This window comes from Anabrus simplex, chromosome 1 (assembly GCF_040414725.1).
Source record: "Anabrus simplex isolate iqAnaSimp1 chromosome 1, ASM4041472v1, whole genome shotgun sequence".
NCBI lineage: Eukaryota > Metazoa > Arthropoda > Insecta > Orthoptera > Tettigoniidae > Anabrus > Anabrus simplex.
Window position 1 is genome coordinate 887,645,595 of NC_090265.1, and position 16,656 is coordinate 887,662,250.

The 16,656-nt window shown below is 37.4% G+C and overlaps 1 protein-coding gene across 1 annotated transcript in view; it reads left to right on the plus strand.

Annotated features, from left to right (window-relative positions):
- Positions 1 to 16,656, plus strand: part of LOC136857693 (histone H2A deubiquitinase MYSM1) — a 165,922-nt gene that overhangs the window by 102,107 nt on the left and 47,159 nt on the right. Inside the window, exons 5-7 of the mRNA XM_067136545.2 lie at positions 2,410 to 2,688; positions 4,314 to 4,470; positions 13,161 to 13,294. Of these exons, the coding sequence (XP_066992646.2) occupies positions 2,410 to 2,688; positions 4,314 to 4,470; positions 13,161 to 13,294 (570 nt within the window). The remainder of the gene's footprint in view (positions 1 to 2,409; positions 2,689 to 4,313; positions 4,471 to 13,160; positions 13,295 to 16,656) is intronic.

A 16,656-nucleotide genomic window follows, 5' to 3' on the forward strand; every position in this document is an offset into this window, starting at 1 on the left:
GTTTACATGGAGTATTGAAATAGATTTGAATACGGTTTTACCGTACTCAATATACTACATGTAAACAGGCATTCAGGTCTGAGTTCTAGAAAACAAGATCGATTTTTCTCAATACGGTTACAGTGGCATGTAAACGCGAAATGTAAGGTAATGAAATACGGTAAATCAAAGAATATGGGTAAATATGCAGTAAATATAAAAGCCACTGCTGCGGATGTTCAAGATATCGTACTTGCGAGCGTCGAGACTGTTGGTTACGGAAGTCTAACTTGCTCACATTCGAGTTCCGTATCTGTCACGTCAAAAGTGCTGTCTCAATAGTAAGTGATGGATTCAAAACAGCGTCTGCGGTCATTTACTGTGCGTGAGAAAGTTAAGGTGTAAGCGAAGCTGAAATATACGGAAATCGTGCCGTTGGCACAGAAAGTATGATATTGATGAATCGTGTATTCGTAATTGGCAGAAGAAGAGGGAAAAACTTCTAAAAAGTAACGCCAATCGCAGAGCGTTCGCATTGTTTCTGGAAATTGAAGAACGACTCCACAAATTTGTGATAGGAAAATGTGAGTTAGGATGTGTCAATTGAAAGCATTAGAGATCTCAAAAGAACTCAAAACACAGGGTTTTACTGCAAGCCGTGGATGGATCCAAAACTTTTGTCGGAGAAAGGGATTGTGCATTCGGAGACGTAAGTCTGGTTCACAACGTCTCCCTGGGGCGTATGAAGAAAAATTAATGGTCTTTCAGCGTCACATTATTCATTTGAGGAAGCTAAATTCTTATTTGCTGTCGCAAATTGGGAATGCTGACCAGACACCTGTCTATTTTGAAATGCCATTGGAAAATACAGTGGATACGAAGGGTTCTAAAATTGTAACTATCAGAACAGGTGGTGACAAAAAGCAACGATGCACGCTAATGTTGTGCGTATTAGTGGAGGGAACCAAACTCCCTCCATATGTGGTTCTGAAAAGGAAAACTTGCCGTCCTGTGTTATTGTTAGAACACATGAGCCTGGCTGGATGGACAGTGTGTTAGTTGAGGACTGGGTGAAGTGCGTCTGGAGACGTCACCCGGGAGCTTTGTTACAAAAACGAAAGATGCTTGTGTTGGACAGTTACCGAGGACATACAACTGACACCATAAAAAATGTGATACCAAAAGTAAAAACCGATCTTGCGATGATTCCCGGAAGACTCACTTCTATTCTACAGCCGTTGGATGTGTGCGTGAACCGGCCTTTCAAAACTGCAATGAAACAGTTGTAAACCGAATGGATATCTGATGGTGATCTCGCGTTAACACCAACCGGACGAGTGAAGAGGCCTGAAGCGGGACTAATATGCAGCTGAATCAAGACCACACGGGCACGCATTCCCAACGATCTAGTGTCCAAAAGCTTTAAGAAATGTGGATTTTCAAATTCAGTGGATGGTAGTGAGGATGACTATTTGTGGAAAGATGCCAGCGATGAAAGTTCCTATGGTGAAACGTCAGATGACGACAGTGAATTGTCAATGATCTGAGTATTGGAGCGATTTTATTTACGATTTTTGTGATGATTTTATTAATTGTGAGCTGTTTGAATTTATATTTGTGGTATATTTGAAGAAAATTAAATAGGTATGTTAGTTATTTTATTTTTTTATTTTTTTCCGTATTTTGCCGTCTCAGATTTAGGGTGTGGTTCTTATTCGGTGGTGGGTAGTATTCAGGATTATAAGGTACGGTGCTTATGGCTCTAATATAAAATATATACATCACGCATGTTTTCAAAAGTGTATTTGCACTTAAAGAATTCAGTCTTAACAAAAACACTAAAAGAAAAGGCTGTTATATAGACTCTCTAAACTTTAAATGCTGTGTATCACCAGACATAGATTTGTGATTGTCTTATATTTTTCTGCCTTAGTCATTATTTTTTTAATGTGACATCTTCGTACATGGACCAGAACTCCTTCCCCTTTTCTTCTTATTCTCCCGGTTTAAAGGTTTTAATACATCCTTGGTATGTTCTTGTTATAAGAGGTTAAGTGACCCTTTGGTAATGATAAAAGGAGTGTGCTAATTGTGGCTCATATTCTTATAGATGTTTGCTAAATTGGTTTCAGTCAAGAACTCCTTAACATATCATCATCGAAAATATCCAAAACCTACTGTCCTAAATAATAATTTTTATTGTAGAAAGTTATGTGATAATTATGGAAGGTAAAATATATATTTCCAGTATTTTCTTCCAGATTTCATTGTTATTAATAATGTACATTACTTCATTATTGTAGTGCTTGACTGTATTGTAATTTTACTTGTTTGATGAAGAGTTACACATGGGTATATTTTATTCACCTATATCTAACTGGATGAAACATTGAACTTCTAATGTTTGAATTTCTTTTGTGTATGCCATAGGTAAGAATTTCAAAGGAAAATTGTCTGGATTCTGATGAAGAAATAGAGATAGAGGAAAGTACTGTGGGTGTTATAAATGAACAATCAACAAAGCTACAGAGTACGGCAAGTGATGACAGTGATGAGAATGAGATGAAGCAGCCTGAGAAGATCATTCATCTGCCAGTTCCCACTGGAGAAGTAGAACTGGACCCTGACACAATAACAGAAGGGGAACAAGCATATCACAGTGAATTTTTTGAAGGAAGAAGTACAAAAACTCCGAAGAGATATCTTAAGGTAAATCAATAGTTGCCAACTTATCCATTCATTCAAGTATTTGGTCCGACAGCAAACTACAGGTAATGGGCAGACGATGTGCGAGTTTGTAAGCGGTATGAATGGGCATTGCATTTGAGCCTTTATGCCAAAATGGGATTGTCTTTTAATGTGAATTTTTTCAACAAAAAAAAAAAAATCCCATAGTATTTAGTCTCTAAGAAGCCTCCGTGGCTCAGACGGCAGCGCGTCGGCCTCTCACCGCTGGATACCGTGGTTCAAATCCCGGTCGCTCCATGCGAGATTTGTGCTGGACCAAGCGGAGGTGGGACAGGTTTTTCTCTGGGTACTCCGGTTTTCCCTGTCATATTTCATTCCAGCAACACTCTCCATTCTCATTTCATAGCATCTATCAGTCATTAATAAAAATCACTTTGTGAGTGGCGACCTTATCGTACTAACAGCCTATATCTGCTTCATTCATTCCATTCCTGACCCGGTCAATGGCTGGAAAACAGGGTTGTAGGTTTTCATTTATTCAGGCTCTAAACAAAACGATTAAGATTCTTCTAAAAAATAATAATTAAAAAGGCTGTAGAACAGCAAAGATTTTTGTGAGGAATTGGTATGAGTCACTGCTGGTAAAACAGCAGGGGGAAAATGGGGAAAAGGAAATTGTTACAGAGGAGGGGAAAGGAAATAGAAAGGTAAAGAAGGGAAAAGTAGAGTAGACGATAGGAAGAGGAAGATTGAATAGTGTCAAAAGAAGAAGAGAAGGCAGGAGGAAGTAGGATCTGCCAGGGAGGTGTCTGGCCGCCTTCTGCGTGACGTCATGTGGTATGAAGACAGCACTCGCCCGCCCTACTGATGAAACATGTGTTTCTACTGCCGATCTTTTCAGTTAGTTCTGCTTTATGCTTTGGTCTGGTGTGAACCCGTGCAGTGTAATAATGAGTGGAAACGTTAAAAGTCGTATTAACTGTGCTGTGGCACAGTGTGTTAATTATGGATTTAAATATACCGGTATTATGTATCACAGGTTTTCAAAAAATGACGAGTTAAAGCGTTTGTGGATTTCTCTCTGTAAGCGAACTAATAAGTTCAATCTGGACAATTCTCGCATAATGTCTGTTCATTTCCTTCGAACGGATTACGAGCGAGATATGAAAACCGAGCTTTTAGGTTTGCCCACCAAGAAAATACTACGCCCAGATGCTGTACCACCTCAATTTATTTCCAGCTGGCATGGAGGTTTTACTACTTGAAGGACCTGGTACAAGTGAAACTACATCACAGGTATTCTTTACTTCCGTAATTGTCTTCTAAACTAATTGTATAAGCTGTTTTGAAAACTTTGGCTTAAAGGTCTCCAAAACACTGTTCTAAAACAAGTATGTATTGGCATTCCACAAGTCTCCACTGAACGAGATATACGGCACTTAGGCCGAAATCATTCATCTCTTATTGGTGTGTGTGTTTTTTAAATTTTTTCTTTGAAGTATATGGCCTTTTCTTAAACATTAATTATTTATTCAGATGAAATTAAGTGGAGTGATTTGGTGTTCTTAATGTAATTCAGGATTGTTTTTATGTGGAAATTAGGCATAATATTTTGTTTCTAAGAAAAAAATTGTTTTTTTCCATAGATTCGCAATCATATCTTAGAATGCTGGAAAAGGAGCCGCCCTTCTTACGTGACCAAAACATCTGTAAGAAGTGGTCTCAGAAACTGTGGTGATGTGAATTGCATTGGAAGGATACATCGATATCTTGAGCAAATTGGAGCTATCAATTTTGGTTGTGGTAAGATGGACTTGGTTTATTATTGAAAATGAATATAGAGACACATCAATTGTTGTTGTTGTTTGAGTCATCATTCCAGACTGGTTTGATGCAGCTCTCCATGCCATCCTATCCTGTGCTAACCTTTTCATTTCTACGTAACTGCTGATTTTACCTCTGCTCTAATCTGCTTGTCATAATCATACCTTGGTCTATCCTTACCTTTCTTCCTGCCGACACTTCCCTCAGAAACCAACTGCACAAGTCCTGGGTGTCCTAAGATTTGTCCTATCATTCTATCTCTACTTCTGGTGAAATTTAGCCAAATTTCTTTTCTCACCAATTTAATTCAGTATCTCTTCATTCATGATTCGATCTATCCATCTCACCTTCAGAGTTCTTCTGTAACATCACATTTCAAAAGCTTCAATTCTCTTTCTCTCTGAGCTAGTTATTTTCCATGTTTCACTTCCATGCAATGCCACACTCCAGACGAATGTCTACAAAAACATCTTTCTATTTCATATATCAATGTTCAAAGTGAGCAGATTTCTTTTCTTAAGAAAGGCCTTCCTTGCTTGTGCTGTCTGCATTTTATGTCCTCCTTACTTCTGCCATTGTTAGTTATTTTACTACCCAAGTAACAATATTCATTTGCTTCCTTTAACCCATTCCTGTACAAAGGCGGATCTCTCCGTCCAAGCTATGCCATGTCTTCTCGTACTAAGATGGAGAGATCCGTCCTGGTACCGCGCGTTTATGAATGCTGTCTTGACTGCTGTCTTTTGTTTATCAACTTCGTATTAGTATGAGAGCTTCTCCACAGATGATAGATTATTTAACATATACGATTTCCTTGGAATATTCACTGTGAAAATAATGCAAGCGAGTTGAATATCTTGTATATAAGCATCCGTGGCTTTGACACGTGTATCAAATTGGCAGCTTCAAAGCAAAACAAGGAAGAAGAGATACTCAAATTTTTAGAAGAAAGTGACATAGAACTCTACATAAGTGATGAAGAGGGATGGAAATGACAGTAATTCGTGTGACAGTGTTGACTTTTCTTTTTTTAATGACAAAAATTTCATTTTTGGTCCGTATTGAATCAAGATTTATATTAAGAAATATGGGTAAGTGGTTCCACTTATTCAATACTACAAAGTTGTGAAGTTATTAATACGTCACATATTTATTTGATCTCATTATTGGAACCAGTTTCGGCAACTATACTTGCCATCATCAGCCTAAGGAAATTGTTATAAGGCATTCTAAAAACTACACTAAGATAAGTTTAAAATTTATGTATGTACAACTTCTTCTTAAGCTAAGTTTTTGTATTGGGTGTACACCATAAAACTTGTATACTTAAAATACAAAGACTAGAATAATTCTTATGAGATACAATACAAGTCAAAAATATTATACAATCTTTTGAATATAAAAATAGTAAATGACGTCATATTGCTTGTAGATGTAATAAAGGTTGACTACAGCATTGAGTTTTTGTAAAAAAAAAATCATAAAATATATCTTAATTGGACATTAAAGGCATTCAGTTTGCCTTATCGAATTATAAACATCTTAAATTATATTCAACATACAGTAAAATTGGCTGATTAGAATATTAAAAGTCATTATACGTGAGGGAAAATCAGATTACAGCACCAATTTTTTTATAAAAACAGTTCCTCGTAGAATATATGTTAATGACCTGTGTAGAATGTTCGAGTTTGCCTTGATAGTATCCAGAGTATAGTGAGTATAGTGACTGATATCTTGTATGATTCCCTTCCCAAATTCCTCTTTGATTTCCTTTACTGACTGTTCTATATACCGTATTTACTTGCGTATTAGACCCCTACTTTTTCCTCCACTTTCACAGCCAAAACAGTAAAGGGGGGAGGGGGTCCAATATGCAATAACCTCAAATTTTGTGCAGTGAACACATGATTTCTAGGCTATAAAGAGCTTATGAAAGTAAGAAAGAGTTATACTGGCTATTTTAGTTGAAAGGCAGAGTATCTAAATGTAAAAGGACAATAAATGGTGAACACGACTTTTAGGCCTAAATATAAAGTCAATATAGTCAGTTTTAGTTACTCATATCACTTCATTCGTTTCATCTCATTAATTCCTCGGAGGAGGTTGACGTCAGGAAGGGCATACAACCGTAAAAACTCACTACAAAGATTCATCTCACTTCATACTCGACCCTGTAGAGAAAAGGGATAAGGGTATATAATAAGTAATCATCATCATTTCACAGTTCCAGTTCACCGGGTACTGTTAATGAACCTCCTCCATTCCATTCTATTCATGTACGTCGTCTTCTCCATGATGTCTGCTATTGTTAATCCCCTGTCTTTGATGTCCATCTTAACAATGTCTATCCAACGTGTTCTGGGCCTTCCCACCATTCTTCTTCATGACACCTCTCTCTCTGGGTTCAGTCTGGCCATTCTTTTTTGGTTCCATCCTCATCACAGATCCGAACCACCGTAGTCTAGAATTGCTGACTCGATCTGGTAGCAATGTCTTCATACCACTTCTGTTTCGCACCTCCTGATTCCTTATCTTGTCTAACTTGGTTTTTTGTATAGTGGACCTCACGAACTTCATCTCTGAAGCCTGTAGCCTTGACAAGTCTTGCGAGGTTAGGGTGCATGTCTCAATACCATATGTCAATATTGGTACAAAGTAGCTGTTAAACATGGTTAATTTTGCCTTTTTTGGAACTTTGGTTATCCCAAAGAAGCGTCCTCACTTGTTGGTAGAAACGGAAACTCTTTTGCTCCGTATTGTTTATCTCCTTTGTGACTAGGCCATCACTAGAGATTATGCTGCCGAGATAGGAGAAGCTTTCTACACATTCCAGTAGTTAGTCCGCTAGTGTGATCCTTGCTGAATGACCCTCTCTGCTCACTGCCATCAGTACAGTCTTAGACATGCTGATCTTGAGGTTGAATGCTTTGAACTTGGCTCTCCAAACATTTAATTTTGTTTGAACCTCCACTTCTGACTGTCCCCAAACCACAACATCATCTGCAAAGGCCATGGCTTTTAATTCACCTAATGATGTTTCTTTGATGGATTTCATTATTTCATCCATCACAGTGATGAACAGTAGTGGTGACAGTGCACTTCCTTGTTGTACTCCACTCTTGGTCTGGAACCAGGACGAATAACCACTACCAACCCTCACACAGCTTGTACAGTCCTCATATAACATCCAAATTTTCCTCACTAATCTTTTCAGACATATTTCTCTTTCTTAGACAATCCCAGATCTTTTTTCTTGTCACACTGCCATGTGCTTTCTCGACATCTAAGAAAACCATGAAAAGATCCTTGCCTTTCTCCCAATGTTTTTTTTTATCAACATTCGGATGCTGAAAATCAGGCCCGTTGTTGACCTATTAGCTCTGAAGCCACATTGCTCTTCTTCCAGTTGCTCCTCTAAAATGATCCTCAGTCTCTGTTTAATGACTTTTTCTAGGATTTTCAGCCCATGTGATAGGAGAGTTATTCCTCTGTAGTTTGTGCATTGTAGCTTTTTTCCTTTCTTGAATAGTGGAATGACTACACCCTTGTTCTAGTCTGCAGGTATCTTATTGTCATTCCAGACTGCACTGAGTACTCTATGCAACCACTGTAGACCTCGTATCCCTGCCGCTTTGATCGTATCAGCACTAACATCATCATTTCCTGGTGATTTTCCAGTGGGCATTTTCTTCAAGGCTGTTTCTGTTTCCATCCATGTTATCAGAGGTTCTTCAGTGTATTCTTCCACAACTGATTTTGTGTTCTTCAGCTCTTCTGTTGTCCCATTTGAGGAAATTCAACACATCTGCAGACTCACAAACTGACAACTTACAACAGCTTAATTCACAGAGCCTTCATTATACCCATGTTTAAAAAAGATCTAAAACACAAATTAAACAGCATTTGATACATCGCAAAATTCAATGGTTACAATAACTTTTTCATTGAAAGAATAATTAACAAATACAGACATTGCCCCTCAACCACTTTAAAAAAAGAAAAACCCAACATCCCCTTAATTTCCACTTTCACTTTTAATAAAGACATCTACAAAATCACTAACATTTTAAAGAAATACAATGTAAAAAAAACTTTAAAACAAATAATAAAAATGCATATCTCTTATACAACTCCACTTCTTTTAACAGAATTAATAGTCTCTCAAAATCAGGAGTTTATAGAATCAGTTGTAATAATTGCAATTTTCATATATTGGACAAGCTGGAAGGAGTTTCACCACAAGATATTCAGAACATATTAGTGCCCTAAGATACAACAAATTCTCAGCAAATTTCCGCATTGAACTACAAGACTACAACCATAATTTTACCAACATAAAGCAAGATACGGAAATCCTTAAAACATTAAACAAAGGCCCCCTACTCGATATAACAGATACATTTAGATCAATATTTCTACTCAAAAATATTTCTACTCAAACTATAACCTAAACAACATTTCTGAGAAAACCAATGTTCTATTTGAAATCCTGATTATTATTTTAAAAAATGTTAATTTAACTGATCTAAAATCAATTTTCCATTCTATTCATGGCACCTTTCCTGAGCGTTTACTCCTATTCCCTCATCCCCACCTTAATTAGCCCCTCCTCTCGTTTTTTCCACCTCCCTTCCCCAATTATCTACGAACTATACTACCTATTTTCTCTTTCCTTACCTTCCTTATTCTTGCTTCCTTTCACATAAATTATACAATACGTCCAACACTTCTCACCGCAAATTTGATTCACATATTACATACTTTATTAACTTTTCTATTTGTTTTCTTCCCCCATTTTTATTCCCTTTAAATTAACCCCTCTCTTTTCCCCTTTCATTACCCATTTCTCTCCGAAGTTTCCCCTCCCTTTCTTTTTCTTCCGTTATCTTGCTTCCTGTCACATAAGTTATCCAATACGTCCAACACTTAGCAATGCAAGTTGAGTCACATATTACATATTTTCTTTATAAATTTTTTTCTATTTTTCCTCTTTTTCCATCACCATTTCACTAATTTGGCTTTTCTTACTATTTACAACTGTATTCATTTCATTTATTTCCGCATTGAACTGCAAATCTTCTCCAGCATTTTTAAAAGTTTTTTAAACTTTCAAGCGCTATTGTCACTTTCAGTTTTTTAAGGACTTTAATCTCTTTGAATGACCTCTGTTCACCATCTTTTTACATTGTTCACTTCGTGTGCATGGATTGTTTTCTCAGCACTTTTACTACCGTTGATGATATGTAGCTTTTAGAACTCCGTATCGTGTGATACGTAATTCTCAAGAATCTTTGTATGCATTTTTAAACATAATCTGAAACTTCGATCACCAATGAGACCTTACCTGCAATACATTCTGCACATCATAGTGCAACTATCAGAACTTCATAAGGAGTGATATATATAAACCTCAAATCTTCAATGCCCAAATTATTCTTGAATTCTTCCTTCAACAGCATTTTATGCATTATCCAAAACTTTCACAACAATTTTGACTTTTTCACATTTATAGTGTCAAACCACTGTGTTTACACGACCTTTTACAATTTCTATGAATTATCAGATACGTTGTGCAACTTGCAATTTGGCTGATGATGACCTTAAAAAATAGATCGAAACTACTTTCTTCCGTAATGTAACCCACATTACTTGATTTTGTATTGAAAAGGTAGAAATATTTTACTCTTAATTTTTATTTTAATTGTAAAGCCAATTGTATAAAAGAATGTAAGAAAAGATCAGACTTAAAGTCAAGATTGCTTCACATGTTCCTATATTTTATCTGAAGCTAAATTGATCTTCTCCTAATTATGTTTCCACTTGTCTTTCTATTGTTCTGTAAATAATATTTGTTAAAATTTTTCACACATGAGATACTAAACTAACGGAGTGATAGTTTTCACACTTGTCAGCAACGGCTTTCTTGGGAATAGGTATAATAACATTCTGCCAAAAATTAGATGGTTCTTCTCCTGTGTCATATGTCTTACACATGAAAGGATGCTGGTTTCTCCTTAGGCAGTCGGTAATTCAGAGGGAATGTCATCAATTCCAGGTGCCTTGTTCCTATTTAGGTCTCTCAAATCTCTGTCATATTCTGACCTCTAAATTGGGTTTCCCATTTCATCAGCATCAGCAAAACCATATCATCTACATTACTTTGATACAATTGTTGGATATGTTCCTTCCATCTGAGCTTTTAATATTCATACACCTAGTTTTGCATTTTCCAAAGGTTTCTTTGATTTTCCTGTATGCAGCATCTACCTTTCCTAGGATCATACAATCTTCAACATCCTTGCACTTCTCCTTCAGCCATTCTTTCTTAGCTGTCTTGGACTTTCTATCCACTTCATTCTTTAATCACCTGTATTCTTTTCTTCCCTCTTAATTTTTTTCATTCTTGTACTTTCGTCATTCATCAATCAAGACTAGTATCTCCTGAGATCGATCGATTCTTAGTTGATCTTTCCTTTCTTCCTAATATTCCGTCAGCAGCCCTAGAGACCTCATTCTTCATGACTGTCCATTCTTCCTCTATTGTATTTCCTTCAGCCTTATCATTTATTCCTTGTGCAACATATTCCTTTAAACAATCCCTCACACTCTTTTCTTTCAACTTGTCTAGATCCCATCTCCTTGCACTCATTCCTTTCTGGGAAAGTTTTGCAATCTGACACTTGGTTTCTGAATCTCTGCCTAATCATAATGAAGTCTATGATACCTTCGAGTGTCTCCAAGGTTTACATAAAATGAGCTTCATGGTCCGTATCGCACTTCAATAGATTCACAATTAAGTATTTATTTATTTTCCACCTAGTCGATACAATGATTGCTTAAGGCAATTTTTAATGGTCAAAAGTGGTACATGTTTCGTATATTATCAACATCTTCAGCCACATAACACTGTTTAGATGAAAAATATATAAAATTGACAAAGTAATGCTTTAGAGGAAGTGTCCTTAAAATTAACATTAATTCTTTCAAGTTTTTCATCATCTGCTGAACTAGAAGGCATATAGACCTGCACTATTGTGGTGGCATTGGTTTGGTGTATATCTTGACAACAATAATCCTTTCACTATGCTGGTCGTAGTAGCTTATCCACTGCTGTATTTTCTTATTCTTTATTAAACCAACTCCTTCATTTCCTATATTTAATTTTGCGTTGATAATTCTGTAATCACCTGACCAAAATTCCTGCTCTTCCTGTCAACGTACTTCACTTATACAGACTATATCTAACTTTAGTCTATCCATCTCCCTTTTCAGATTCTCTAACCTACCACAACAATTCAAACTTTTAACATTCCGCACTCTGACTTGCAGAATGTATCCATCTTCCTGATGATTGCCCTCTCTTGTGAAGTTCCCACCCGAAGATCTGAATGGGGGACTATTTTACCTCTGGAATATTTTACCCGAGAGGAACAGTACATCATTCATGCAGAGAGAGCTGCATGTCCTCAGGAGTTAGTTACGGCTGTAGTTTACTGTTGCTTTCAGCCATGTAGCATTATCAACACAGCTAAGTCATGTTAAATATTTTTACAAGGCCATATCAGTCAATCATCTAGACTGCCGCCCTTGCAACTTCCAAAAGGCTGCTACCCCCTTTTCAATGAACCATTCATTAGTCTGGTCTACCCATCTGATATGGTTGCACCTGCGGCTCAGCTATCTGCTTCATTGGGACATGCAAGCCTCCCCACTGTGGCGAGGTCACATGGTTTGCAGGGGAGGAAAGCCAAACTAAAGGGGGCAGAGCCATTTTTGATAACACATTTTTCCAGATAAAATATGGGAACTATTGTTAGAGTGAAAGGGACAAATGTTCTGCTCTTATGTGCATGCAGTATTGATTAAATTCCGAATAATCATTATTTAAATACAGTATTTTGACACAATATTTCATGAATTTCATTAAATTGGAAATTTTCTTATGAACTCTTTTCTTGCAATTCTTGTGAGCAGCTATATCACTCCTCCACCAGATGAGCATTTCATCACCTGGTGTAGATTCGCTGCTGTGTCTGACAAACCGTAAGTATACCAGTAGGTTCAGATAACGGCATTTCTTTAGCACATTGCTGGGTAAAACCTCAGAAATAGGGGCTTCGTTTTATTTCTCATATTTGTCTTTTTTTCACAGTTTTACATTTTGAAATTTTTGTCAAGTGTTCCTAATATTTTGGCTTTGCTTTTACCCAATCAGATATTGTCAAGATCTGCTGTCATGCTTAATCTGTTGCTACGTTTTGTAACAGCCTCCTATTTTCCAACTGTCTGACTGCTTCAGTTTCCTGTTCATTGTTATCAAAACACATTTTATTTTTGGTGACATCTTAAAAGAGCACACTTAAAGCACTTACACTGATCAGTGTCAAAAGTAAAATACAATAGTACATAGAAGGATCTCCAGGTCAATACACGGCAAAGGAGGTACTATAACACTTGTTGTGACGGAAGATCTGCTTCTAAGCTATACAGTTCTCAATACCTTCTCGCCTCAAAATTCCACTCACTGTAGATCTGAAATATTAGATATGCTGATATGGATTCATATTTTCACCTCTGTCATTGTATTATACTGTAATGGTAATTCTAAACATTTAAGTGAATAAATTTGACATTCAGATATTAATGAATTATTTGGTTTACCACAGAGCAGACTCAGTACCTGCAGTCAGTATGCACTAGTCCTTCCACTACCCAAAGCAGGGAGAAGGTGAATAAGAAACAGCAAGTTGCACGGCAGCAGGCTCGCATTGAGGCGATGCGACCTCGCAAGAGGAAACAGGTGGTGATATGAATATGTTTGCTTTCCTTATTTTGTTTTCTAATGAAGCATGTTTCTATTTTGTCATTCACTTATGACTATTGAAATATTCATTTTCGTCATTACAAGCAGCTACCTTACACATAACTAGAACCCAGATTATTAAGCACTAATAGGTTAACCAAGTGAGGTGACTGCTGATTGGGTCACGTAGTTCTGAGCTTGCAGTTGGGAGACTGTTGATTTGAACCCTTCCCTTGGCAAAACCTGAAGGTTGTTTTTGGTGTTTTCCCATTTTCACATCAGCTTTACTTATACTACAGTTGATGCCACAGATGCTTCCTTCCTAGTCCTTGCCCTTTCCTATTTCCTCATTGCCATAAAACCTAAGTGAGACAGTGAGATGTTAAAACACTAGCAAAAACAGGTTAGAATACAAACTTGTTTAAGCAAGTAGCAAGAATCTTCTTGTCCACACAAAGGTTCTGCAGGATAAATATTAGAGCTTCTTCTTCTTCTTCTTCTTCTTCTTCTTCTTCTTCTTCTTCTTCTTCTTCTTCTTCTTCTTCTTCTTCTTCTTCTTCTTTTTTTTTTTTTAGCCTTTTGCCAGCTGTCTGGGGTTGCACTAAAGTAGATTAAGCTCAGTTTTATGGCCGGATGCATTTCCTCATGCCAAACCTACGTGGAGGAATGTATTTTACTATTGCATGTCTTTTTGGTGGTTTGTAGTGTGATGTGTTGTATGTAAATGAAGATGTGTATTAAGACTAACACAAAACATCCAGCTGCAGTGCTGGAGGAATGAACCAAGCACGGTTAAAATCCATTGCCTAAGAAGGAATTGAAACCAGGGCTATCTGAACCAAAGGCCAATACACTGACCATTTAGCCAAGACGCCGGAGAGAGATATCACCTATTAGAACCCCTAAAATTGTTTGCATCTCGCCTATAAAACTGTAGAGCAACCTTGACGGCACCTGCTATTAGCCAAACAAGTGTTTCTGTATATGATTTAAAATTTAGGTGAAGTATCATTTTTTAAACTTGTCCTATATCAAACTTCCTACTGGTTTAAGGACTTTATCTTACTGCTTATTGTTATGAAACACCATATGTGAAGAAATCTAATTTTGTGATGATAAATATATGAACAGTTTTATCATATACAGTCGAACCTTAATATCTCAACCCTCCATTACTCGAATTTTCAGTATCTCGAAGTAATTTAAATTTCCTGGCCGTTTATCCTATTTATTTCTCTATTACTCGAAATTTGGTTACACGAATTTATCGATTTTTCAAAGCAAACATTTCCTCCCTTGAAGCAAGAAATACTCTGTAACTCGAACTTTGTGCAACATTAACTGTGCAATACGGCATTGTGGTTTGTGAGGAACAGTTAACAAGTAAAGCTAGGATTACAATGATGCTGGGAGCTAATCTGACGGGAACCGAAAAACTAAAGCTTCTAGTGATTGGAAAATCGGCGAAGCTTTGCTGTTTCTCGGGTGTGAATTAATTAACGGTCATATACGAAAACAACCCCTGAAGTCGTAGATGAAAAACTCCATTTATGAATCTCAGCTGCGTGGTATTGACGAGAAGTTTCAACATGAAGATAGGAAAGGTTAACAGTAAAAAACAAGAGAGACTAACGGATTTTTTCCAAAGGTGTTAACTGACGTATGTTTCTTGTTTCACTACTGTATCCTGTATTCTAAAAAGTTATTATAATAAGTGTTATAATTAAAGTGATGCCATAAAATAGAGTTTGTTTGTATATTTTTAAGTAGGTACTGTTAAAAATAATGTATTCAGTATAGGCCCATAGATACACATGATTCAATTATGTGCTATAGGCCCTACATGCTCGAAAACAGTATTCTCTATATCTCGAAATTTTGATAACTCGATATAAAATTTAGCTCCTTAGGTGATTCGAGATATCGAGGTTCCACTGTAGCCTGCTTGGCTATAAACAAAGTTAAAAAATATAATTTTCTGTTTCTACACTCATATCTGTAAGTTAAGGGATCTTTGTGAACTACAATAAGTAATTGCATCAAGACAATTATGTGCGGACTAAGCTGTGGTTGGACTGCACGAAAACATTTGACAAACCTGGCAGCTCAGTAGGAGGCTGATTAGTGTGCCTCAAACAGTCTCTTTGGGCAAAGGTTTGGTACAGCAGTTCTGACTGCATGTTGTGTGCATGTGGATCACCGTATTGGAGTCGTAGGGAAGCAGGATGGCACAGGGAACATGTTTGGATGACATTACGCTTGGTTGGATCACCTTCAGATTAGAGGCTAGTCACAGTTAGTGCCAGGTGAGCCAGGAGATGAATATCGCTTGTAGTGTCATTTCATGGCTGTTGAGAAGATTTCAGGTGGGAGAAAACATGCTATATCCCAGCATCAGGATTGTTGTCTTGCCTTAAATGCCCAAAGGCATCTAACCAACACAGCACCTGCACTGGCTAGAGACCTCACAGCAGCCTCTGGTCAAACCTCTCCTATCAGACTGTTTATCGTCAGCTGTGAGAGGTTGCTCTTTATATGATCATCGACCCGCCAGATGCATTCCCTTCACACAAAGGCACTGCATGGCTCGTCGAATGTGGTGTCTTTCTTGTCGTGATTGGGTCCGGGAACAATGGGGTCATGTCCTGTTCATGATTGAGTCACGGTTTAGCCTGAAGAGTGACTCGCCGATTGTTCATCTGCTGCACCTTAGGACACATTGCAACCCTGTCAGTATTATGGAAAGGGATCAGTATGGTGGCGCCAGTGTTCTTGTCTTGGGTGGCGGCATGTTAGGAGCACGTACTGTCGTATGTACGCTGTCTTACACAAAAAACCGTTGAAAACCTTCAATTATTATGTTTAATATATTTTAATTATCTTTTATTAAATGCTAATTATTATGCCTAACATATAATTTCCCTGTAAACATCTATTGTAAATTTGCATAACCTCAAAATCTGTTCAGTCGAAAACTGTAGAAAACTCTGTAATATTCATATACTTGGTAGTGTGGTATGTTGTCTGAATATAATGAGGTGAGTGTTGGGACGGACACATACACCCAGTCCCCAAGCAAGAAGAATTAATCTGAAGCGATTAAAATCCCCTACCCGACCGGGAATCGAACCCGGGACCCTCTGAACCGAAGGCCAGTACGCTGACCGTTCAGCCAACGATTTGGACAAGATCTGTCGAATGGTGTGTGTGTGTATATATATATGAATGAAAATTCACAGCCTGTTTCCAGTCATTCGACCGGGTCAGGAATGGAATGAATGAAGTCCCCATCTAGCAGCAAGGATAGGAATTGTGCCGGCTGCCGAAGCCTTTCGCACTCCTCTGGGGCAGTGATTAAT